Below are 22,879 nucleotides of genomic sequence, written 5' to 3'. Positions count from 1 at the left end.
CTATATTTTGAAAAAGAATAACATTGTTCAATATTAGTAATATAGACTCATCTTACCAAAATCTTGAGCATGAATTTGATAACGGTAGTTTTTAGGACTTTTGCATGAGATTCTTTGTTATAGAAAGAGTGTGATCCATATGCAAAATACTTTCTAATAGTTAAATCAATAAGAGAGTTTAGAATATTTATAAATATAATAAATATGTGTAATTATGAAGTGAGTATTTCTTAGAAAATAAAAAATTGTATTTCTAGGATCAACATATATGTTATAAACCTATGTTATTTTTGGAATAATGTTTACCTCAATTATATAATACAAGTGTATTTAATAATATCACAATGATATTTCATCATAATATCAAACTGTCGAAATTAACTATGATACATGGATATTACTATTAATAGACGTAGGTGTGAGAGTTTCAGATTAAAAATGTTTATGTATGTTGGAATGGGTAGGACAAACATTATTTTAGAAATTAATATTTTTTGTTTATAAAATATCTAATTTATTTAATATTATGATTAAATATTTTTCTAAACTAATTGTTATTTAATAAATTTTTATAGTGTTACTTTCTAAAAGATTGTCTTGTTGTCCAAATACTTAAAAGTAATATGTAACAGAATAATTTAAAAAAAATGTGATGATGGTTTTAAAATATTAAAATGAAGAAAGGAAATTTAAGGGTGTGTTAATTACTACTAAGTATATATGGTGCATGTTATGTTATTGGACAGAGATGATATTGAATGGGAACAAATCTTGCATGTTATGTTATTGGTCCATCTATATGTATTTATACAATTATAACAATTGAATTTGATTTGTTAAATTATGTTGCAGAAGATGATAATGTTGCATGTTATATTACTGGCCCATCTTCTGTATTCATTTGGAAGCGTGTCATATGCTATTGGTGTGAATGAATAAGACAATGGTGATTTAAATGCATTACAGTTTCAAAAGTTAAATGAGAATCAAATAATATGTTTTCGATTTGGATTTACTATTTCACGGTAATATACATTGATACATACGTTGATAATCAATAAATTTTATTTATGAAAAAATCTGTGTGTTTATGCTGAATGGGATCAGGGAAAACTCTTGCTACCTCCGCTCGGAAACACTTCTCCTCTTCCGCTCGGAAACACTCCTCCTCCGCTCAGTCTTCCTTCTCTTGTCTCCTCTGCGCTCGGAAACACTCCTCCTCCGCTCAGTCTTCCTTCTCTTGTCTCCTCTGCGCTCGGTATCAATGTGAATGGGTTGACCTGCAGCAAACACTCCGACGATCAAGTCAGAATGAGCTCTCGCAAGTCTATAATTATCAAAAGAACAGAGAGTTTACCTTCTCTTTTTGACTAGTATTTATATAATTTCAGGGAATATTCCCCATTAATTTACCTTTTAATGGCTTTCAATGCGTACCTTAAATACTCGACAATGACCGTTACCTCATTAATCACACATTCATGAGCATTCAACTGCTGTCTCCAGCCCGCAATTTTACACAACTACCCGATCGGCTACGTTGTGTCTACGAACTCCGATCGGACATGCCAGGTTTGGAACATCCGATCGGTTAGGTCCAAATCTTCTCGGTCGGTTGTCACCCTCGGTAGTAACACAAGTCCCCCAAGCCCTAGCAAAAAATACTTTTGCGTAGGGTTTAGTGATCTTCGTTCGGCTGTAGTGATCTCCGTTCGGCCGGTATCTTTCTCTGTTGCGACAAGTCTTAACACTTGCTTTGGTGATAACTGTAAAGTCCCGCATGTAACCTTTAGGCGGGAAATGTGAAGAACTGAAACGTCAGATCGCCTGATCCGTCAGATCCTTTCGTGGTCGAAACGTCAAGTCACTTGGGCCGTCAGATCTCCTGACGTTTGGCGCTTCGGATGTACCCGTTGATTCAGTTTTACCCTCGGTATAAATACCCATTCTTTTACCCTAATTTTTCACTTTAATCTCCTCGCCGTCGCCAGCCTCTCCTTCCTCTGAATCTTCTCCTTCCTCTGAATCTTCTCCTTCCTCTGAATCTTCCTCTGCTCCTTCGGTTCTCCACTCAAGTAATCATGTCTTCTGATTTTTCCGGCGATGAGGGTAGGGGGTACGCTGACAATGACAATGCCAGTCCATCCTCTTCCTCCCCCTCCTTGGCTGTATTTTCCGGTCCCAGTGCTAGGGCCTCCCCCTCCGGGAACTCCTCTAATCTCCTGGTTGACAGTGACGCTCCGGACGAAGTTGCCATCTACGTGGACTCCACCAGCGCTTGGGATGGGAAGCCCCGAGCTTGGCCACCAATTCCCGGCTACGACTGGGTGCCCCATGAAGTCAGGCAACTTCCCTCTTCTTTTTACGATCGCCAGGCCTTTCGTAACTTAATCAAGCACATCTGTCTGGTCAAGACTGCCGCCAACGCCAAACACTTCAAATTAGCCATCTGTCAGAGGACCGAGCGTGTCTGCCACGGTCGGGGCAACTACCCTACTGACTTCTTCTATGTTTATGCCACTATGTTCAAGGATCTGAAGGTCCTTCTGCCCTTCTCGGACTTCCAGATGAGTGTACTGAGAACACTCAACTTGGCTCCCACTCAGCTTCATCCGAACGGTTGGGCCTTCATGCAGGCGTTCTCCGCCATCTGCTCTGGTTTGGCCCTCAATCCGACTCCTGCCGCCTTCCTTTACTTCTTTCACGTTCAACCTCACCCATCCAAACCTTGGGTTTCCTTCCGGACGGTCGGGAATAAGCACCTGTTGACCCTCTACAACAGTTCCTATAAAGACTTTAAGAATCACTTCTTTAAAGTCGTGCCGACGGAAACCGACTACCAGAGCTTTTGCACCCCGACCGGAGAAGCCAAGTTCCCTTTCTACTGGACCCGAGATCCGCGAAAAGTCCTCTCCTGGCCTAAACCCCAGATGGCTCCCGAGGACCTGGACTTAATAAACCAGCTTTGTCAACTACCCCCCAAGTCCTCTTGTCGTGTTCTGATCAAATTTTTGGGCAACAAAAATCTTCCATCTAATGTGTTCGGTAAGCTATTTTTTATCTCCTTTCCTTGAGCAGCCGTTTGGAACTTATCTAAATTTTCTTCCGCTTTGCAGATTACCTATCAAAGATGGATCCTTCCAAGAACAGCACTTTCGCCCGCCTGTTCGCTCAACGGGGAGGCGATGTGAGAAAACCGGGCGGGAGTTCATCCCAAGCCCCCTACGTTGTTGAGACTTTGGCAAGTGTACCAAATCGTTCAAGTAATAAAACCGGTAAGACCGGATATCGTTTCCCAAGAGACTCGTGTCCTAGACAATCGTATAATATCTAACTAATTTAGACTAAAGAATGATTCCATGTTTTTGGGCTTTTCATGCAATTAAAGTAAAGATAAAAAGTAAATGGTAAAAGTGATCTTTGATAACGCAAACACTTAGAAATGGAAAGATTAGAAATGATATGGAATGATATTGTTGGGGGTTGATTTCACCTACTTCACTCTTATGTATAGAAAATCACTTCCTCTTCATTAATTAGCCAATGTCAATCTTCTAATTTACTCAAACCCAATCCCTTGGTAGAGAGAGCCTAGACTTACTTCTTAAACTCCAATCCCTTGGAAAACCTAACAAGTTCATCCGCTTTAAGAATTGAGATTCAAGACAACCAAAGGTCCTAGTTCTATCCCTAGATACAATTTCCTTTAGGTGTTTAATCCAGTTCTAGATTCACCCAATATTTCCCAATATCAAGCAAACCCTAAAATCATGATATGGTTGAATTACTCATACAAGCTTTAAGTAGAGGAATTAAACACTAACAATCAATGAAAGAGGCATATAATCATTCAAAACAACTGTAATTACATAAGAGATCCGTGGTTACATCAATCCCCAACAAGAATGAAACTAGCTCTCCATGAATGGAGAGCTTGAGCTTACAACAATGGTGGAAATGGAAGAAGGAGGAGGACCCAAGGATGAAGAAGGGCTGTTCCCACAGCTCCTAGCTCGCCTCTGGACGCTCCAATTGAGAGAATTTGTGTCTGGGATGCCAAAGATGTCAAAGCCCTTCTAATTTGGGGTTAAATAAACCCAATCTGCCAAATCAGCAGCAGGCGCGCTTGAGACCGCGCTCCAGCGCGCGAAAACAGGAAAAAGGGCGCTCCAGCGCCCTTTTGTAGGGGGCGCTCCAGCTAGCTCCAGTCCTGGTGCAGAGCCCGCTCCAGCGCCCATGGAAAAAGGGCGCTCCAGCTAACTTTTTTCCAGATTCTGGTTCTTCATATTTTTGCTGTTTTTGCTGTTTTCTTGTTTTCTCTGGTTCCAGCACTCTTCATTTGATGCAGAGACTTCTTCCAACTAATTAACTTGTATAAATAAAGGGGTTAATGATCAATTTATCTAATTAAAGCTTAAGATGAAACCACTTCTTAAACTAAATGAAAACAAGGATTTACAAGGTAAAAAGGATGAGAAAGAGTTGATATTCTCTCTAATTCAATACTGAATTCATAGCAAAATATGCCACTATCAACTCCCCCAAACTTAGAACCTTGCTTGTCCTCAAGCAAAAGGTATCTGACTGTCAAACAAAACATATTTTACAAAGATAACAGCTGGATTCATAATACATTGCTTAACTTGAAACAACTAGAAATGTGTATCATGTTAGTTTTCCACTATGATGCTCACAACACAATCAATCAATCAAATGCCATAGTTTATAAGAGATCAACAGTCATGGCAAGATGCTTTACTGAATTATGTAGAACCAATCCTCACTTAAGATAGTGTTTCACTCTAATGCACCGGTGTATAAGGATGTGTGTCTATCACTCTACTATCAAACTGTCACACAAATCAACTTTGCCATTTGTTTCAACCAAATTAAACACATTCACAAGTAAGTCAACATCACAAGGACTTTCATTGGCTTGTATTGTGGCTGGGCTAAGAAGGAACATGGTTTTTCTGGATAACAAAGCACCTTGAGCTAAGAGATCAAACAATTACAATCATGAATAAAAGTTCTCTTTTGCTTCACTTAGATTACCACCAATGTCGAACTTATATCCCAACTTTCTTTCATTCAGTTCTTTTTCTTTATCTTCTTCTTTCTTCCTTTTTGTTACTTTTGTATCTTTCAAATTTTTCTCAATTCATCCTTTCATAACAACTCCCCCAAACTTAAATCATTCTCCTGTAGTACATATGATTTCTCTATTTAGCTCAAGGTAAGGAAAATAGGGAAATTTCATTTGGGCTTTAAGGTTCAAAAAGAGTCATTTATCAATCAAGGTCGAAAGGTTTTGAATTGGTTTCTTTTGGCAATATGTGGAAGAAGTAGGAGAGCAAGATGGCCTTGATCATGTGCAACTAACAAGCAAATGGTTCAAATCAGAGAAACTCAGGCAAATTCAATTGTGATCAAATATGATAGCATTCACAAGAAAATTCTAAGGCACAACATCTCACAAGGTCAACTCGAGGTTCCACAATAACATCAAGCAACTGCCATGAATAATGATCTCAGTTAAGCATACAGCATTCTCAGACTTTTTCATGAAGGAAGCAATACAATTTGAACTAAATTGACCCATCTCAAGCATCATTTCATATCAAACCATAAGCATTATGAATCAGCATAAGTCTAACAAGCCAGATAACTAAAACAACTTAACTAAAATTGAAAAACAAAAGCTAACTAGCAACCAAAGTAAAAGAAAGCAAAATAAAAGGTCCTGTGACTCATGATTTGTAGCTCATTGTCAGACTCCTTCATTTTCTGCACCACCTCCCCCAATAAATTGGGTTGGTCCCCAAGCCATGCTACTTGGGTCGCATATTCCTCTGTTGACATCTCTACTTTGTGGCGGCGTTTGTTTTTATTCTCTTGGAGTTGGATGAAGAAGTCATTTCTGCACAAAAGATTGAAAATAAAGTTTGCAAATGTGAGCTCACAAAGTATGTATTTGTAACAAACAATCATTAGATCACATGATCATGAGTTCACAAGATCAAACGCATACTAAATATGCAAGAAAAATCACAAAACACAGCCTGGAGCATGAAAAATTTGAAGCAGAAGAGAAAAATAGAGTTGCTGAAAAATCTGGTCTGGTTGGAAAAAGTTAGCTGGAGCGCCCCTAAGCAGAGGGCGCTGGAGCTAGCTATGGGTCAGAATGCCAGAAAAACTGGATTCGTGCTGAGCGCGCTGGAGCGCCCCTGAGCAGAGGGCGCTGGAGCGCCATACCAGATTGCAGATTTGCAGAATTTCACAACTACACCTACGATTTTTGGAATTTGGCACTTCTTGATGCTCAATTCAGCCCAGATTAACATGTTTTCACTATACAAACTTGATCAAATCCATAAGGATTGAAATTGAGTGCAAGAATGCCAATTTAGGTGCACACTTCCAAAGCTTTCTAATTCTACAACTCAAGGCTTCAAATTTTACACTTTAAACATACCTAAACTAAACATAACCATTCAGAACATACACAATCACACTAGAACACATAAAAACAGATTGAACAATTCTAAAATACAACAATACACAATAAAACTCAACATTACACAAGTTAACCATAAACAACACAAAAACTACAATTGAAACTAACATGCTCCAAAATAACCAAATCAAATCAAAACATTCTAAAGTAAATTCAAACAATAAAAACACACTCAAATAAAAAAATCGCACATAGAGAAAGGGTTAGAAAGCTGGGTTGCCTCCCAGTAAGCGCTTGTTTAACGTCATTAACTTGACACCATTAAGCTCAGGTTTGATTTTTGATGTTGGAATGCTTCTTCTTGTCATGACACCAACATCCTCTCAGCAATTTCCTAGTCACCAACTTCACTCTTCTAGAATATGGAGCCTCTATCTCAAGCACTCCATTTATCTTTATGTTCTTGATGACCCATAACCTATTCTTGAATCTCACTGGTTTGCCAAGTTTGGGCTCATCGCTTTCCATCACAGGGTTTTGGTGAGCTAGTTTCTCTTCCTTATCTTCTTCGTCTCCCTTCACTTTTGGAGAGAAGCAATTAAGGCTCCTCTTGACCAACTTGGCAGCTTGCTCTGTTAGACTAGTAACTAATAGAAGTTCATCTGTAGCTTTAAGACTAGTCTCTTTGTCTTGATTTTGCTGCCCAGCTTCAAAGACATTGAATGTTACCTCTCTATCTTGGTCCTTTAATTTCAATATTCCCTCTTCCATATGAATGACAACCTTGGCTGTCTTCATGAAAGGTCTTCCAAGGATGAGTGGTATCTTTGCATCTTCCTCCATGTCCATAACTACAAAGTCCACCGGAAATTGGAGCTCATCTATTTTGACTATCACATCTTCAACTACACCAAATGGACATTTGATAGATCTATCCGCCAATTGAAGCATCATTCTTGTTGGCTTGACTTCAAGACCATCAATATTTTTAAGCATGGATAGGGGCATCAAATTGATGCTAGCCCCTAAATCAATAAGAGCTTTCCCTATATCATAGTTTCCAATGGTGCATGGAATAGTGAAACTCCCCGGATCTTTAAATTTTGGAGGAAGAGTCTTCTGCATGATGGCACTGCAATTTCCTTGTACTTCAATTGTTTCCTCATATAAATACTTCTTCTTGCTGAGGATTTGCTTCATGTACTTCGCATAAGCAGGAATTTGTTGCAGTGCTTCGGTCAAGGGCATGGTAACTTCAAGCTGATTGAAAATTTGCTTGAATCGAGCCAATTGTTTCTCCTTCTCTTTTTTAGAGGGTATTTTAGGATAAGGAAGGTGTTTTGCTATCTCTTTCTCTTTTTGGTTTTTCTCTTTTTCACTTTTTTTATTTTCTTCTTCTCTTCCAACAATCTCTTCTTCTTCTTCATTTTCTTTCTGATCTTCTTCTTCTGGCTTTTCTTCTTCTTCTTCTTTTCTTCCAACCTCTTTCCCACTTCTTGTGAATATTACATTACACTCCTCCTTCGGGTTGGGTTGAGTATTTGCAGTAAAATGTCCACCCTGTTGGTTTGCTAATTGCTTAGCCAATTGGCCAACTTGCACTTCCAGGTTCTTTATGGATGCATCAGTGTTTTTCTGGTTTTGGATGGACTGCTGCATAAACATCTGCAATGTGTCTTCTAGCTTTGAAGTCCGATCACTTTGAGGTGGATAATGTTGGGCAGGTTGATACAGATTTCTACTGCTAGAAGCTTCTTGAACTTGTCTCCACCCTTGATTTGAAGGATTGGGGAAATGATTGTTGAAGAAGTTTTGCCGTCCTTGATTTCCCATATAGTTGACTTCTTCATTTTGGGAACTACTAGGAGCTTGACAATGACCGTTGGGGTGGCTATCTCCACAGAAATCACATCTCATTACTTGATGATGTGGTTGAGGTTGAGCTTGCATTGCATGCAACTGCTGAGGTAGTTTGGCCATATGTTGAGTTAGGAGTTCCATCTGTTGGGCCAGAATCTTATTTTGTGCAAGTAAAGCATCCTGGGCACTCAGTTCATACACTCCTCTCCTCTGTGCTGGAATTCTCCCATGTTGGCTCCTCAAATCAGTGGAAGCCATATTTTCTATCACAGCAATGGCTTCATCAGCAGTCTTAAAAAGTACTGAACCACCAAAGGATGCGTCTAATATCATCTTTGTATGAGGTTGCAAACCATTACAGAAAGTTTGCACTTGCATTTCTAGACTGAATCCATGGCTGGGACACTTTCTCAATAAAGATTTAAATCTTTCCCAGGCTTCACAAAGTGGTTCATCTACTCCTTGTACGAAGGTAGCAATGGCAGCCTTCACCTCTGTGCTCTTTGATGGTGGAAAGAAGCGTGCTAGAAATTTATATTCCACATCCTCCCAGCTTGTAAGACTTTGATTAGGCTGTGACTGGAGCCAAGCCTTTGCTTTGCCATTCAGCGAGAATGGGAAGAGTCTCATGTACAATGCTTCTTCATCCTCCCCTTGTACACCCATAGTGCCACATAGCTCATAGAAAGTGACCAAATGAGCATGGGGGTCTTCATTGTCTAGGCCAGAAAATTGATTTGAACTGATGAGCTGGAGTAGAGCAGGCTTCATTTCTGCCAGCTTGTCACTCACAGTGGGCCTCACAATGCTTGAGAAATTTCTCGGGCTTATGTAAGTGATTGAGTCCCCTATGGTTCTCCTTGGAGGTGGTCCTGCGCCAGCCATCCCGTTCACAGAAGAAGAATCAAACGATTCTATGACTTGATTGTTGAAAGGAAATGAAGATTGCGGGGCAGCTTGTTGACTTAGAGCTCGCTGTCTCCTTGTGTCACTATTGTTTCTACGAGCTGTTTTCTCGATCTCAGGATCCACAAGGAGTGGTTCAGATGACACAGTCCTCCTTGTACGAATGTTTCCCTGCATACACTAGAAAACAACCAAACTCGTGCCACAAGTTAGCCCAAAAATAAAGATAAAAATTACAACAAAATAGAAAATTATACACAAAAGGATAAAGTCTAAATCGGTTAAAAATTACACAAAAGTCTAATTTAACACGGGTCCCCGGCAACGGCGCCAAAAACTTGTTGAGACTTTGGCAAGTGTACCAAATCGTTCAAGTAATAAAACCGGTAAGACCGGATATCGTTTCCCAAGAGACTCGTGTCCTAGACAATCGTATAATATCTAACTAATTTAGACTAAAGAATGATTCCATGTTTTTGGGCTTTTCATGCAATTAAAGTAAAGATAAAAAGTAAATGGTAAAAGTGATCTTTGATAACGCAAACACTTAGAAATGGAAAGATTAGAAATGATATGGAATGATATTGTTGGGGGTTGATTTCACCTACTTCACTCTTATGTATAGAAAATCACTTCCTCTTCATTAATTAGCCAATGTCAATCTTCTAATTTACTCAAACCCAATCCCTTGGTAGAGAGAGCCTAGACTTACTTCTTAAACTCCAATCCCTTGGAAAACCTAACAAGTTCATCCGCTTTAAGAATTGAGATTCAAGACAACCAAAGGTCCTAGTTTTATCCCTAGATACAATTTCCTTTAGGTGTTTAATCCAGTTCTAGATTCACCCAATATTTCCCAATATCAAGCAAACCCTAAAATCATGATATGGTTGAATTACTCATACAAGCTTTAAGTAGAGGAATTAAACACTAACAATCAATGAAAGAGGCATATAATCATTCAAAACAACTGTAATTACATAAGAGATCCGTGGTTACATCAATCCCCAACAAGAATGAAACTAGCTCTCCATGAATGGAGAGCTTGAGCTTACAACAATGGTGGAAATGGAAGAAGGAGGAGGACCCAAGGATGAAGAAGGGCTGTTCCCACAGCTCCTAGCTCGCCTCTGGACGCTCCAATTGAGAGAATTTGTGTCTGGGATGCCAAAGATGTCAAAGCTCTTCTAATTTGGGGTTAAATAAACCCAATCTGCCAAATCAGCAGCAGGCGCGCTTGAGACCGCGCTCCAGCGCGCGAAAACAGGAAAAAGGGCGCTCCAGCGCCCTTTTGTAGGGGGCGCTCCAGCGCCCTTTTGTAGGGGGCGCTCCAGCTAGCTCCAGTCCTGGTGCAGAGCCCGCTCCAGCGCCCATGGAAAAAGGGCGCTCCAGCTAACTTTTTTCCAGATTCTGGTTCTTCATATTTTTGCTGTTTTTGCTGTTTTCTTGTTTTCTCTGGTTCCAGCACTCTTCATTTGATGCAGAGACTTCTTCCAACTAATTAACTTGTATAAATAAAGGGGTTAATGATCAATTTATCTAATTAAAGCTTAAGATGAAACCACTTCTTAAACTAAATGAAAACAAGGATTTACAAGGTAAAAAGGATGAGAAAGAGTTGATATTCTCTCTAATTCAATACTGAATTCATAGCAAAATATGCCACTATCAAGTTCATCCCAAGCCCCCTACGTTGTTGCTAAACCTGTGACTCCTCGTCGAGTGCCACAGGTTTCCATCCCTCCGCCTCTGGTCGAGACTGTGGCCGATCCCGCTCCTCCTTCCAAGTCCCTCCCGAAGAAGAAGGGGAAACGAAAGGCTCTTAACCTTGTGGTCGTGGGTTCGGGCCCCACGGTGGGCGCCAAAATGTTTCTGCTGAATGGGACCGGGGAAAACTCCTGCTACCTCCACTCGGAAACACTCATCCTCCTCCGCTCGGAAACACTCCTCCTCCTCCGCTCGGTCTTCCTTCTCTTGCCTCCTCTGTGCTCGATATCAGTGTGAATGGGTTGACCTGCAGCAAACACTCTGACGATCAAGTCAGAATGGGCTCTCGCAAGTCTATAATTATCAAAAGAACAGAGAGTTTACCTTCTCCTTTGACTAGTATTTATATAATTTCAGGGAATATTCCCCATTAATTTACCTTTTAATGGCTTTCAATGCGTACCTTAAATACTCGACAATGATCATTACCTCATTAATCACACATTCATGAGCATTCAACTGTTGTCTCCAACCCGCAATTTTACACAACTACCCGATCGACTACGTTGTGTCTACGAACTCCGATCGGACATGCCAGGTTTGGAACATCCGATCGGTTAGGTCCAAATCTTCTCGGTCCCTCACCCTCGGTAGTAACACTGTGTTTTCAGTGATGAAACTCTCAGAAAAAAGTATGATGAAGGGGTTTGAAATTGGGATAGTGTTATTGTAGGTTTTTCGTCTACGAATCTCCTTTCTTTTCACATGTTTTGGTAGTCAAAAGTCTTCTTAACCAGTAAATGTTTTTCTTCTTCAAATCTTTATACACGTCTTTGAAGAACTATAACAATACCAGAATTTTTATTACAGATAATGACTCAGTCTTGCATTACAATATGCATGAATGTTCCAAGTTTTCATCTCATATCAATTTCAAAGTGTTTTACATGCTCTCCGTAACTCCAACTCCGACCTCACTATATTATAATATAATATATATAATTAACTAACCTTACCCTCGTATTATAAATTAAGTTCATTTCATATTGATATTCAAAAGTCTCAACTTCTAATATTAGTTAAGGTGATGATGATCAATATTTATTGTCTTTGATGAATTGGTTATTTAGAGACAACTTATCTAAGAAAAAAAAAACATTGAATGAAAATTTGTATATATATAATATTTTTCTAAAAAAAACGCAAATTATTTTAAATATGTTTAAGTTCCAACGTTTCCCTTCATTTTTTATTCTTTTTTTTAACAATTAGCCGTTGAAAATATTTAAATATATGTAATAATATTAGTAAAAATAAAGTTAGTTGATGAATAAAAAGAATAATTCAAACTGTTTCTGATTATGATAGATGATATTATTTGTATAATAGTATTAATTGGGTGAAACAAGTCATAAATAAATATTACATATTACTTAAATTATTATTATTACAAGATTAATCTTTTACTGATAAAAATTATAATTTTTAGTTTAATAATAAATATTTGATTAAATAATCATTAATATTAGAAATAAAGATAATAAATGCACTTAAAACACATCCTCTTAAAAATGAAATTAATTAACCTATATATAATACCTTTTTTCTATTTTTTTTATTCTTTTTTTTAAGAATAAGCCGTTGAAAATGTTTAAATATATGTAATAATATTAGTAAAAATAAAGTTAGTTGATGAATAAAAAGAATAATTAAAACTGTTTCTGATTATGATAGATGATATTATTTGTATAAAAGTATTAATTGGGTGAAACAAGTCATAAATAAATATTACATATTACTTAAATTATTATTATTACAAGATTAATCTTTTACTGATAAAAATTATAATTTTTAGTTTAATAATAAATATTTGATTAAATAATCATTAATATTAGAAATAAAGATAATAAATGCACTTAAAACACATCCTCTTAAGAATGAAATTAATTAACCTATATATAATACCTTTTTTCTATTTTAAAAAAATAAATATAGTGTTTTTAATCTAATAATAATGTTATTTTTTCTTTTTTGTATAGGCTGTAAATAACTTAATATAAGTATAAAATACTATTTGACACATTAAAAAATTGTAATATAGTTGGATTATAAAATTTCTATTTATTAATTTTTAAAGAAATAATAATATAAGTTTTTTTAAAAATATTTGATACAGTAAATGTGTTATTTTTTTATTAAGTTTAAAATATGTTAGCATAAATAATAAATAAATAATAAAGCAATAAAAAATAATACTTGTATTGTATTAAAAATATTGTTAAAAAAAATTATGTCAAAATATATTTTTTTAAAAATTTGTGTATGTTAAATTTTAAGAACTAAAAATATAGTTAATTAATAGGAACTAAAACTCATTCATCTGTGAAGCAACATCAATACTAGATCCAGGAGGATCTATAACTTATCTGTTTCATTCCGAATTTTGTAGCCCATTTGAATCAAACACGAGACTATATTCTCTTAATAACGTTTTGAATGGTTCTAGTTGTCATCTAAGTTTTTGTATTTTTTTCATAAATATTAAGAAAACAAAAACAACAATGTTGAGAATATAGTATTCTTCACTGTTATAATTTTTCTTAAATCCTATCAGTGTTGTTTATTATTAAATCAAACATAAGCTAAGCAGTCAAGCATTGGAACAACTTTCATTTATTTTGCTAATACCAAACTTATTAGTGTAACTGAAGAGCTACAACATGCAGGTAGACAAAGATAAATTAAAGAAACACATTTCAAATGCTAATGACAGAGAGAGACTCTCCAAATTTCTCAGCCTTGATCCCAATATACTCCATCACAGTCACATCACGAAAACGAGCAGCATCAAGATCTCCGGTCACCGATGGAGACACCACATAATCTGTGGGTGGAGAGTAGAAATAAGCAATGGAGCAACGTTTCTTGCTCACAGTCGGCACAACGCGATGAAGTGGGCTGCAGAAGCGTCCATTGGACATCATGTGCAGAAAATCGCCGGCGTGAACAAGGAGAGTGTCGGGCGGAGGCTGCACATTGATCCACTTTCCTTCCTTCATGAGTTGAAGACCACTTTCTTTAACATGAACAATTGTGAAGATAGAAGTGTCAGTGTGAGGAGCCAAACCCATGGCTCGGCTCGGTTCGGGACAGCTTGGGTAGAAATTCAACTGCAGAGCCATGCGCAGGTCGCTTGCACCCATCCACTTCCTTTTTTCCTCAGAAATCTCCAACACGTCGAACACCATTTCTGTCAGACTCTCCGCTAAAGTATTCATTTCCTTCTGATAGTTCTCCATTTTGTCACTGCACAGTATCAGTGTTTGTTTGTAACATGCAACATGTGTGTTTGAAAAACATAAGATAGCTAAAAGGTGTTTGTTTGAGGTTGAACTTACCAAAATTGTTGATAATCATTGGGCCATAACTTTTTTACATCGTGAGAGGGAGAACCGATGATGGTGAATCCTTCGTGCCACATGAACTTGGAGAAGAAAGGTGAAATCCTTGGGATGCCATATCCAGTGGCACCACCGGGGGATCTGAGAGCCTTCATTTTTTGTGGAGGTGGGAGAGAGAAGAGGCGTTGGAGTTCATCTTCAGCACCTTGAATGACAGCAAAGGGTATTCCGTGATTCTTCAAATGGAAGCCACCCCATTTCTCACATGCAAGGGTTATGAGTTTCTTGGCATTGGGATCCATGAGGTCTATGGTGGGCATGGGTGATGATCCAGCATCTTTCAATGAGAAACCATCATCATCATCAATGGGTTGAGACCATGTGTGGGAATCGGGTAAACTAAAGGAAGAAGAAAAGTCTATGGGGATGATATCACCAAGGGTAAGAGGGTGTTCTTGGTATGCTTCATTCAGAGTACTCATTTTCATTGAGCTCAAACTCCAAATCAGATCAGATAGTAGAGATGTAGAAGGATATATATATATATATAAAGGCACACAAAGTGCCCGATCTAGACAAGTTTGGCTCTGGTTACTACAAAACAAAAGAAAGATTTGGATTCAGATTTCAAATTTTAATTCACAAATATTCTTTTAAATAAATTTTGCATTAATAATATGTTAGAGTTTTAAGTGATTAAGTCATTAAAACTATTATTCTTTGGAATTGCAAATTTAATTCTAAATTTTATATAAAGTAAAAATGATAAAATTAAATATTTGATAACTTATACACTCGTTGTCTTAATATTTTGAGTTAAAAATAAGAGTTAAATATGTTTTTAGTCCCTAAACTATTGGTCGTTTCTGGTTTTCGTCCCTCTTTCAAAATAAGGTACAATTTGGTCCTCATTCTTTTCGAAACGTTTGTTTTAGTCCTCGAAAACTAACACCGTTAAAAATTTGGTCCTCATTTAGTCAACAAAATGAGGACTAAAACCAAAGTTTCGAGGACTAAAACCAAAGTTTTAAAAAAAATAAGGACCAAATTGTATCTTATTTTAAAAGAGGGACGAAAATAAAAAACGACGACTAAAAACATATTTAACCCTAAAAATAACGTTATATGAGTTGAGTTGAATTTAAATCTAATCAATATTAGATCTTTCTAATGAATTCTCTCGTAAACAATGATGAGCATAGAAGAGTTATAAAAGAGCTTTGGCTTCCCAATTCTTTTTTATGTGTATAAATTAGTATATTTTTAGTTTTAGTATATATTTTATGTATTTCACACTCTAAACAAAATTTATACATCTATTATGACACTTTTTATATTTTTTTTTAAGATCTAACACTTCTCCTTGATAAACTCGTGACCTATATGGCTTAATGATGAAAAAGTATCAAAACATTTTAGAAGAAATTCTATGTAGATAAAAGTTAAAATATAGTATATAAAGTAGAAACAAACTTTAAGTTTAAACATATAACTATTGTAATCATGAAGTAGATTCTAATCTCTTCAGTTTTTATACTCGATGTCTTGTGAAAAAATGTATTATCGTATCGAACAAAACTAAATTATCTATAGGTAGAGTTAAATTTTATTTTTTGTAAATTAACTTTGAGATTAAAATAGAATGTGTTAATATTATTTTATGTATTAAAATAGAATGATTAGGTTAAAATGGTTAAGGTATAAAAGGGGCGGGTATTGGATTTCTTGGGAGGTGTTCTGGTATTTGGGAAAAAATGAAAGAAAATGACAAATTTTAGCATCCCAAAGTCTTAAATATTATAAAAAGGAAGAGCCAATGTCTGGGCTTTTCCTCTGCAGTTTACAGAACGAAAAGTTATGATTTTCAAAGTTTATCCTTTTGAATGAGTCAAAGAATAAAAAGAAATAAGTTCATGGATGACTTCTTACTTGAAAAAACGTAAAAATTATTTTTATTTTCTTGTTATATCATATATTTTGTTTTCAACAACTTAAAAAATTGTATAGAACGGTCCATCCCGTCTGTTTCTTGCCTCTCGAGAAACTAAATAAATAAGTGGACCATCAATGTTTATCTATTGCATTAATTAATTTTACATGAGTAAGAGTATTATAATTAATAATAAGTTAATGACTATGATTAAAAAAAAGTATAACATTTTTATCATATCCTTATCTCTACCTATTTGATATACTTTTATCTGTGCAGTCAGGTATTATATTTTTACTATTTTATTATCAATTAATTAAAAAGACCTATTATGTTTTTTAATACTAAATGTTTAGAAATAAATTATAATTTTATACATTTTAAATTATAATATGAAATAAAATTTCATAATAACTAAAATATTTATTAATTTTACAAATATTAATGAAATGAGATTAATAAAATTAAAAAAACTATAATAAAAATTTAAAACACTGATATAAATGAAATTACACAAAAAAATGTAAACTAATAATAATTAAAATTTAACATACATTTTTATTTTTTTGAACTTTTAAAGTATTTTTAAGATACAAGTAAAATTCATTAATAAAGAATAAATCAAACAATTAAAAGAGATAGAAAAAATATATAATGAAAGAAAAAAGAAAATAATAAAACTAAATACTAAGATAATATATATATATATATTAATTTAAACAAAACAAGTTAAATATTAGAATGAAGAAAAGACAAATAAATATATACATATATTTATCATTATCATACATAATTGAAAAAATTAATCAAATATTATTCATATTTATATCCATATCCAATCAAAAATATAGAAATTATCTGTCTAAAACATAAACGAGGATGGATAATATCTAAATTATTTGTCATTACTAATTCCATATGTATGCTAACTTTTAACTTTCTACCAATCAAAGCAAATAATTTCTACCACGAATCTCATTTTACAGTCAATAAAAAAACTTATAATTTCTAAGCATCACAATCTTTCATTGATAGTTTTAGTGGTTCTTTGAGTTGTTCCTGTTCCATTGTCCTGATCTGATAGGAACTCAAACTCATCTTCATCTGTGAAGGTACCTCTATATTAGTTCCATGAGAAACATAACTTAATAAAGTTTTTAATACTTATATTAGTTTTTTGTATTTTTTTCATAAATAAAAATGATTTTTTGAAGAAAACAAAAACAACCATGCTGAGAAGTAATAACAAATACATGAGTATTCTTCACTGTGCAGGATCTTAATTACCAACGTTCCATATTATTAAAATTAAACATAAGCTAATTAGTCAACCATTCCAACAATTTGTATTTATTTTGGAATTCCACAGGAAGTGATGACAACCGATGTTGATATTACCAAACTTATTAGTCTTACTAAAAAGCCAGAAGATGCAGGTAATAAAGATAAACTATGAAATACGTTTCAAGTGCTAATGAAAGAGAGGGACTCTCCAAATTTCTGAGCCTTGATCCCAATAAACTCCTTCACAGTGACATCACGAAAACGAGCAACGGAGTTAAGATCCCCGGTCACCGACGGAGACACCACGTAATCTGTGGGTGGAGAATAGAAATAAGCAATGGAGTAACGTTCGTCGTTCTCATTCGGCACTACGCGATGAGTTGGGCTGCAGAAGCGTGCATTGGACATGATGCGCAGAAAATCGCCTGTGTGAACGATCAGAGTGTTGGGGTGAGGGTGCACAGGGATCCACTTTCCTTCCTTCAAGATTTGAAGACCACTCGATTTAGCTTTAAGAATTGTGAAGATGGAAGTGTCAGTGTGAGGAGCCAAACCCATGGCCCGGTTCGGTTCGGGACAAGTTGGGTAGAAATTCAACTGCAGAGCTGCACTCACGTCGCTTGCACCAACCCACTTCCTTTTTTTCTCCGAAATCTCCAACACCTCCATCATCATTTCTGCCAGTCTATCTGCTATTCTCCTCATTTGCTTCTCATACTTCTCCATCGTCTCACTGCACAGTATCATATATATATATATATGTATATCAGTGTTTGTTTGTAATCAACATACAACATGTGCGTTTGAAAAACATAACATAGTTTAACGTTGCATGGTTGAACTTACCAGAATTGTTGATAATCATCAGGCCATAACTTTTTTGCATCGTGAGAGGGAGAACCGATGATGGTGAAACCTTCGTTCCACATGGACTTGGAGAAGAAAGGTGAAATCCTTGCGACGCCATATCCAGTGGCACCAGTGGGGGATCTGAGAGCCTTCATCTTTTGCTCAGTTGGCAGAGAGAAGAGGCGATGGAGTTGTTGTTCAGCCCCTTGAGAAACATCTAAGGGTATGCCATGATTCTTCAAATGGAAGGCACCCCAGTTCTCACATGCAAGGGCTATGAGTTTCTTGGCATTGGGATCCATCAGGTCTATGATGGGAATGGATGATGATGCAGGATCGTTCGATGAGAAATCACCATCATCATCGTCAATGGGTTGAGACCATGTGTGGGAATCGGGTAAACTCGAGGAAGAAGAAAAGTCTAATGGGATGATATTATCAAGGGTAAGAGGGTGTGCTTCGTATGCTTCATTCAGAGTACTCATTTTCGTTAAGCTCATATGCAGAGATGTAGAAAGATACATAGATATATATAGGCACACAAAGTTGGCGGTTGGGACAAGTTTGGCTCTTGTTATTACAAAGACGAACATGACACTGTTACATTCATTTTACACGAATAAAAGGCTTATAAAAGTATAAATTTTTATATTTTAAAAAAAGTAATGTAAAATTAATGTAAAAAATTAATGTATATCAAATAATAATTTTTCTATTACAAAGCAAAAGACAAATTCGGATTCAAATTTAAAAGGTAAATTCAAATTATAGTATTTTTATCAAGATAAATTTTACCTTATTCGGTTTTGCAACTTAGTAAACTTAAATATATTATCTCAATATATATATATATATATATATATATATATATATATATAATAAAAGTTATAAAAATTTATTTTAGTTGAAATTTAATTTTATAATGTTATTTTTTTAGTTTTTACACAAAGTAAAAAATAATTTTCTAAGGTTAAATTAGGATGTGTAAATATAATTTTATATATATTTAAGAAATTTGGGTTAAGATGGTTCAGGTGTAAGAGGTGGTGGGTAGGTGTTTTGGTATTTGGGAAAATATTTATGAAAATGACAAAGGAAGGAACAAAGTATTGGGAGAGATTTTAGCATCCCAAAGTCTTAAACATTATAAAACGGAAAGCCAATGTCTGGGTTGTCCTCTGCAATTTACAGAACGAAAAGCCATTGATTTTCCAGTTTATCCTTTTAAATATGAGTGAACGGATAAAAAGAAATAAGTTTCATTGATAACTTCTTAATTACTTCAATAAAAAAATTTAGTATTTTCAACTTAAAAGTATTTTTATTTTCTGTTATATCAGATACTTTGGTTTTCAAGAACTTCAGAAAATGGTCGCTTGCGTCTGTTTCTTGCTCTTGGGAAACAAAATAAATAAGTGGACCCATCAATGCTTATCTCTTGTATTAGTTTTACTTGCGTCAGATTCTTATAATTACCGATAAGTTAATTACTACAGCGTGTGCATGATTGTGTAAAAAAATAACGCAGAAAATTGGTGATTAAAAAATTAAGTACATGCTTTGGCTAAATTTTAATTATAAATTAATTAATTAGCCGGTTACCAAAAACGAACTATCCCATATCACTATTGGAAGTATTAAGAAAGTTTGCTAAAATCTGATTCAATCACATAAAAAATTAATATTACTTTTTGTCTAAATTTTTGAAACAATGAATTAATAGATAATTTATTTTTATATAGAATTCTATTTACTTGTTTCTATTTAATATAAGATTTAGATTAAGACTTAAATTTTTAATAATTAAGTAAGATTAAAGGGAAAAAATGAAAAAAAAAATAAAGTATATATATTTACAACATCAAGCATATATAGCTGTTGAATAAATAATGCAAACAGTATAGCCTCTATTGTGTAGAATCTTCTATTGCATGTTGTTTCCTTTGTATATTGTTGTCTTATCATTCAAACGAGGGTGAAAGTAACGTGTTTTGTCTAGTAAGTATATTTGTTGCAGGAGATGAGAGATGTTATTGGTGAAGAGAAAGATTGCATGTTATTCAAGTGGCTAATTCTCTGAACTTAATTAATATTATTTAAGGCTGACAACACATTAAGAAGTGTGCTATTGATTCCTTTGCTTCAAATCAATAAATGAAAAGAGTGATTCCGAGACATTACATTAATTAACTACATCAGGTTACAGTTCAAAACTAATTAATATTACATTGCCGAGGAACATTTATTTTGTTTATCTGTTTTTCTGTCTGCGGTGTTATTATTTATGAGATATGGTTGGATAAAGATGTTAAAATTCACGGGTCAAAATTCTATAAATTTGAATTGAATTGGAAATTACAAATTTTGGTACGAATTAAAAGTAACCTAATTTATTAAGAATTTAGTTTGTTTTAGTTGAATTTGTGGTAATTTAGATTGGTTGATTAATTTATTCATCAATTTAAAATATTAAATTATATTAAAAAATAAAAAATTTAAATGTTTTTTATTTTTAAATGTATTTAAATTGTATTACATTTTTATGATTTTGGACTTTATTTAGGTTTTAATATGATTTTAAATTGTATTTGGATTGAATTTTATTTAGATTTTAATTAAAAAAATTATAATTTTTTTTAAATTAAAGAAACAAAATTGTAATTAATGAACTAAAATGTTTAATCCATTAACTGATGGAATTAACTTAAGTGACTAACTTATAATAGACCGAGTCAAAAATTAGATTAGACTACCTATAACAACTCCATTTAATTTTTCAAAAAATTATTATAGAAAATGACAAAGTCTAGAAACTTAAATTAAATCAGTCAAAAATGTAGTCCAACTTATTTTGATTTCATCATCTTATTTATAAAAATAAATTAAGTTGGAGTACCTTGTTACAAGAAAATGAATTAGAAATTTTAATTCGTCTTGTTAAAAGATGAACGGATAAACTAATAGGGTGGTTTATCACTTTTTTTTTTATATTTTTTAGAAAAGAATTATATATAAATGTTAAACGTGCATTATAAATATTTGTTCAGTTTCAGTTAGATATGTCGGGTAACCCGGTTCAACCCGGTCTGGCTCATCACGGGTTGGTCACTTAGTGAACTAACTCAACCCGGCTCACTTATTAGCAAGTTAAAAAAATTTTGAATTTTGAATCCGGTCCGACCCATCACGAGTTGATGGATTAAACGGGTTGGTTCACTATCTCATTTAATTATAAGTGTTTTTTAAAATAAAAAAATTATAATTTTTTAATTTAAATCTAAATAAACGTCACACTAAAATGATGTTAAACTCCAAAGGCAATTCAAAATGAATAAAAAATACAAAAGACGAACAAATAAGTTTTTAATATTGATAATTTTTGTATCACGTCCATTTATAATATTAGAGTCTTGAATAGATAAATCTATAATAATTTTCTCTCTTGAAGCATCTTCTTTATCACCATCTACAAAATTAAAAAAAAAATACTAACTATTAATATTAAAACAAAAAATAATAAATAATTAAATTAAATTAGGTGAGTTGGTGAACCAATGGGTTGAATCCGGTAAGCTGAGTTCCAAGTGAGCCGAGTTGAAAACTAGTGCGCATTGAAAAAATACATTTTTTCAAACCCAACCTAGTTCAAACCCGTGATGACCGGGTTAGCTCGCGGGTTCCAACGCATTTTGACAGCACTAGTTTTAATTAATTAATGTTTTAAATCAAACAAATTCCATAATTATTACATATTAAATTATTATATTATGATTAATGGTTAAAATTGTACTCATAAATATGAATAACTTAAATTATAACATTATTATATCCACCTCTTTTAAATAATATAATATACAAAAATCGACATTTAAAATTACATTTTATTTTATTTTCATTAAAGAAATGAATTGTCTCATATTGACATCTCAATTTGACAGATAAGTTAAATTAAAATGTAGTATTAAATTTAAAAAATTAATCTGACCTGTCAAATTTTGATGAACGGATTCATCCAAAGTGATCTATTTTGTCATATACTTCAAATAAGGCATCCATAACATATTGAATTAAAAATCTTAAAATAGTTAATTTGTGAATATTTTATTTGATATTATTATTTTTATTTAATATGAAAGTTAAACTTCCATTCAGATCTGTTGATTCCAAGTGGAGAAGATTAAGACAGATTTTTTGGCATGCAGCTCTCAAAAGCCAAAATTGTTGAATGATGAAAAATAAGTGGAACTGGTGTGACTCATGTGTTACATGATTAACAAAACCAAATTATTCATTTTTCACTCTTTATCATCGTCAACACTAGCTGTGTCCACCACCAACCATTAAATAATTATTTTTCTATTATTAGTGTGCTAATTCAGAAAGGGTGAGAATGGAATTTTTTGTTTCTTTTCTTTTTTACTATTTAGAGTGATAAAATTCATTTTCATAAAACTTAATTATAAGTAGATTATTATACTTTAAAAA

General features: G+C 34.1%; 2 protein-coding genes across 2 annotated transcripts; both read right to left on the bottom strand.

Moving 5' to 3' along the window:
* Positions 1 to 13,573: 13,573 nt before the first annotated feature.
* Positions 13,574 to 14,867, bottom strand: LOC108331096 (gibberellin 3-beta-dioxygenase 1). Its single transcript, XM_017565719.2, has 2 exons — positions 14,329 to 14,867; positions 13,574 to 14,236 (listed from the first exon to the last, which is right to left on the bottom strand). The coding sequence occupies exons 1-2, from the start codon at positions 14,817 to 14,819 to the stop codon at positions 13,687 to 13,689; spliced, it is 1,041 nt and encodes a 346-aa protein (XP_017421208.1). The 5' UTR covers positions 14,820 to 14,867; the 3' UTR covers positions 13,574 to 13,686.
* Positions 14,868 to 17,569: 2,702 nt separating this feature from the next.
* Positions 17,570 to 18,884, bottom strand: LOC108331189 (gibberellin 3-beta-dioxygenase 1). Its single transcript, XM_017565835.1, has 2 exons — positions 18,392 to 18,884; positions 17,570 to 18,278 (listed from the first exon to the last, which is right to left on the bottom strand). The coding sequence occupies exons 1-2, from the start codon at positions 18,877 to 18,879 to the stop codon at positions 17,726 to 17,728; spliced, it is 1,041 nt and encodes a 346-aa protein (XP_017421324.1). The 5' UTR covers positions 18,880 to 18,884; the 3' UTR covers positions 17,570 to 17,725.
* Positions 18,885 to 22,879: the final 3,995 nt, after the last annotated feature.

Source organism: Vigna angularis, chromosome 4, assembly GCF_016808095.1.
Source record: "Vigna angularis cultivar LongXiaoDou No.4 chromosome 4, ASM1680809v1, whole genome shotgun sequence".
NCBI lineage: Eukaryota > Viridiplantae > Streptophyta > Magnoliopsida > Fabales > Fabaceae > Vigna > Vigna angularis.
Note: the sequence above shows the minus strand (reverse complement) of the source record. Positions and strands in the feature narration are given on the sequence as shown.

Bases quoted from the DNA above. Each gene is read 5' to 3' on its own strand.
- LOC108331189 (XM_017565835.1), bottom strand. From the start codon at position 18,879: ATGAGTACTCTGAATGAAGCATACGAAGCACACCCTCTTACCCTTGAT. The intron at 18,279-18,391 runs GTAAGTTCAACC...GATACTGTGCAG, and splicing joins GATGATTATCAACAATTCTG to TGAGACGATGGAGAAGTATG.
- LOC108331096 (XM_017565719.2), bottom strand. From the start codon at position 14,819: ATGAAAATGAGTACTCTGAATGAAGCATACCAAGAACACCCTCTTACC. The intron at 14,237-14,328 runs GTAAGTTCAACC...GATACTGTGCAG, and splicing joins AATGATTATCAACAATTTTG to TGACAAAATGGAGAACTATC.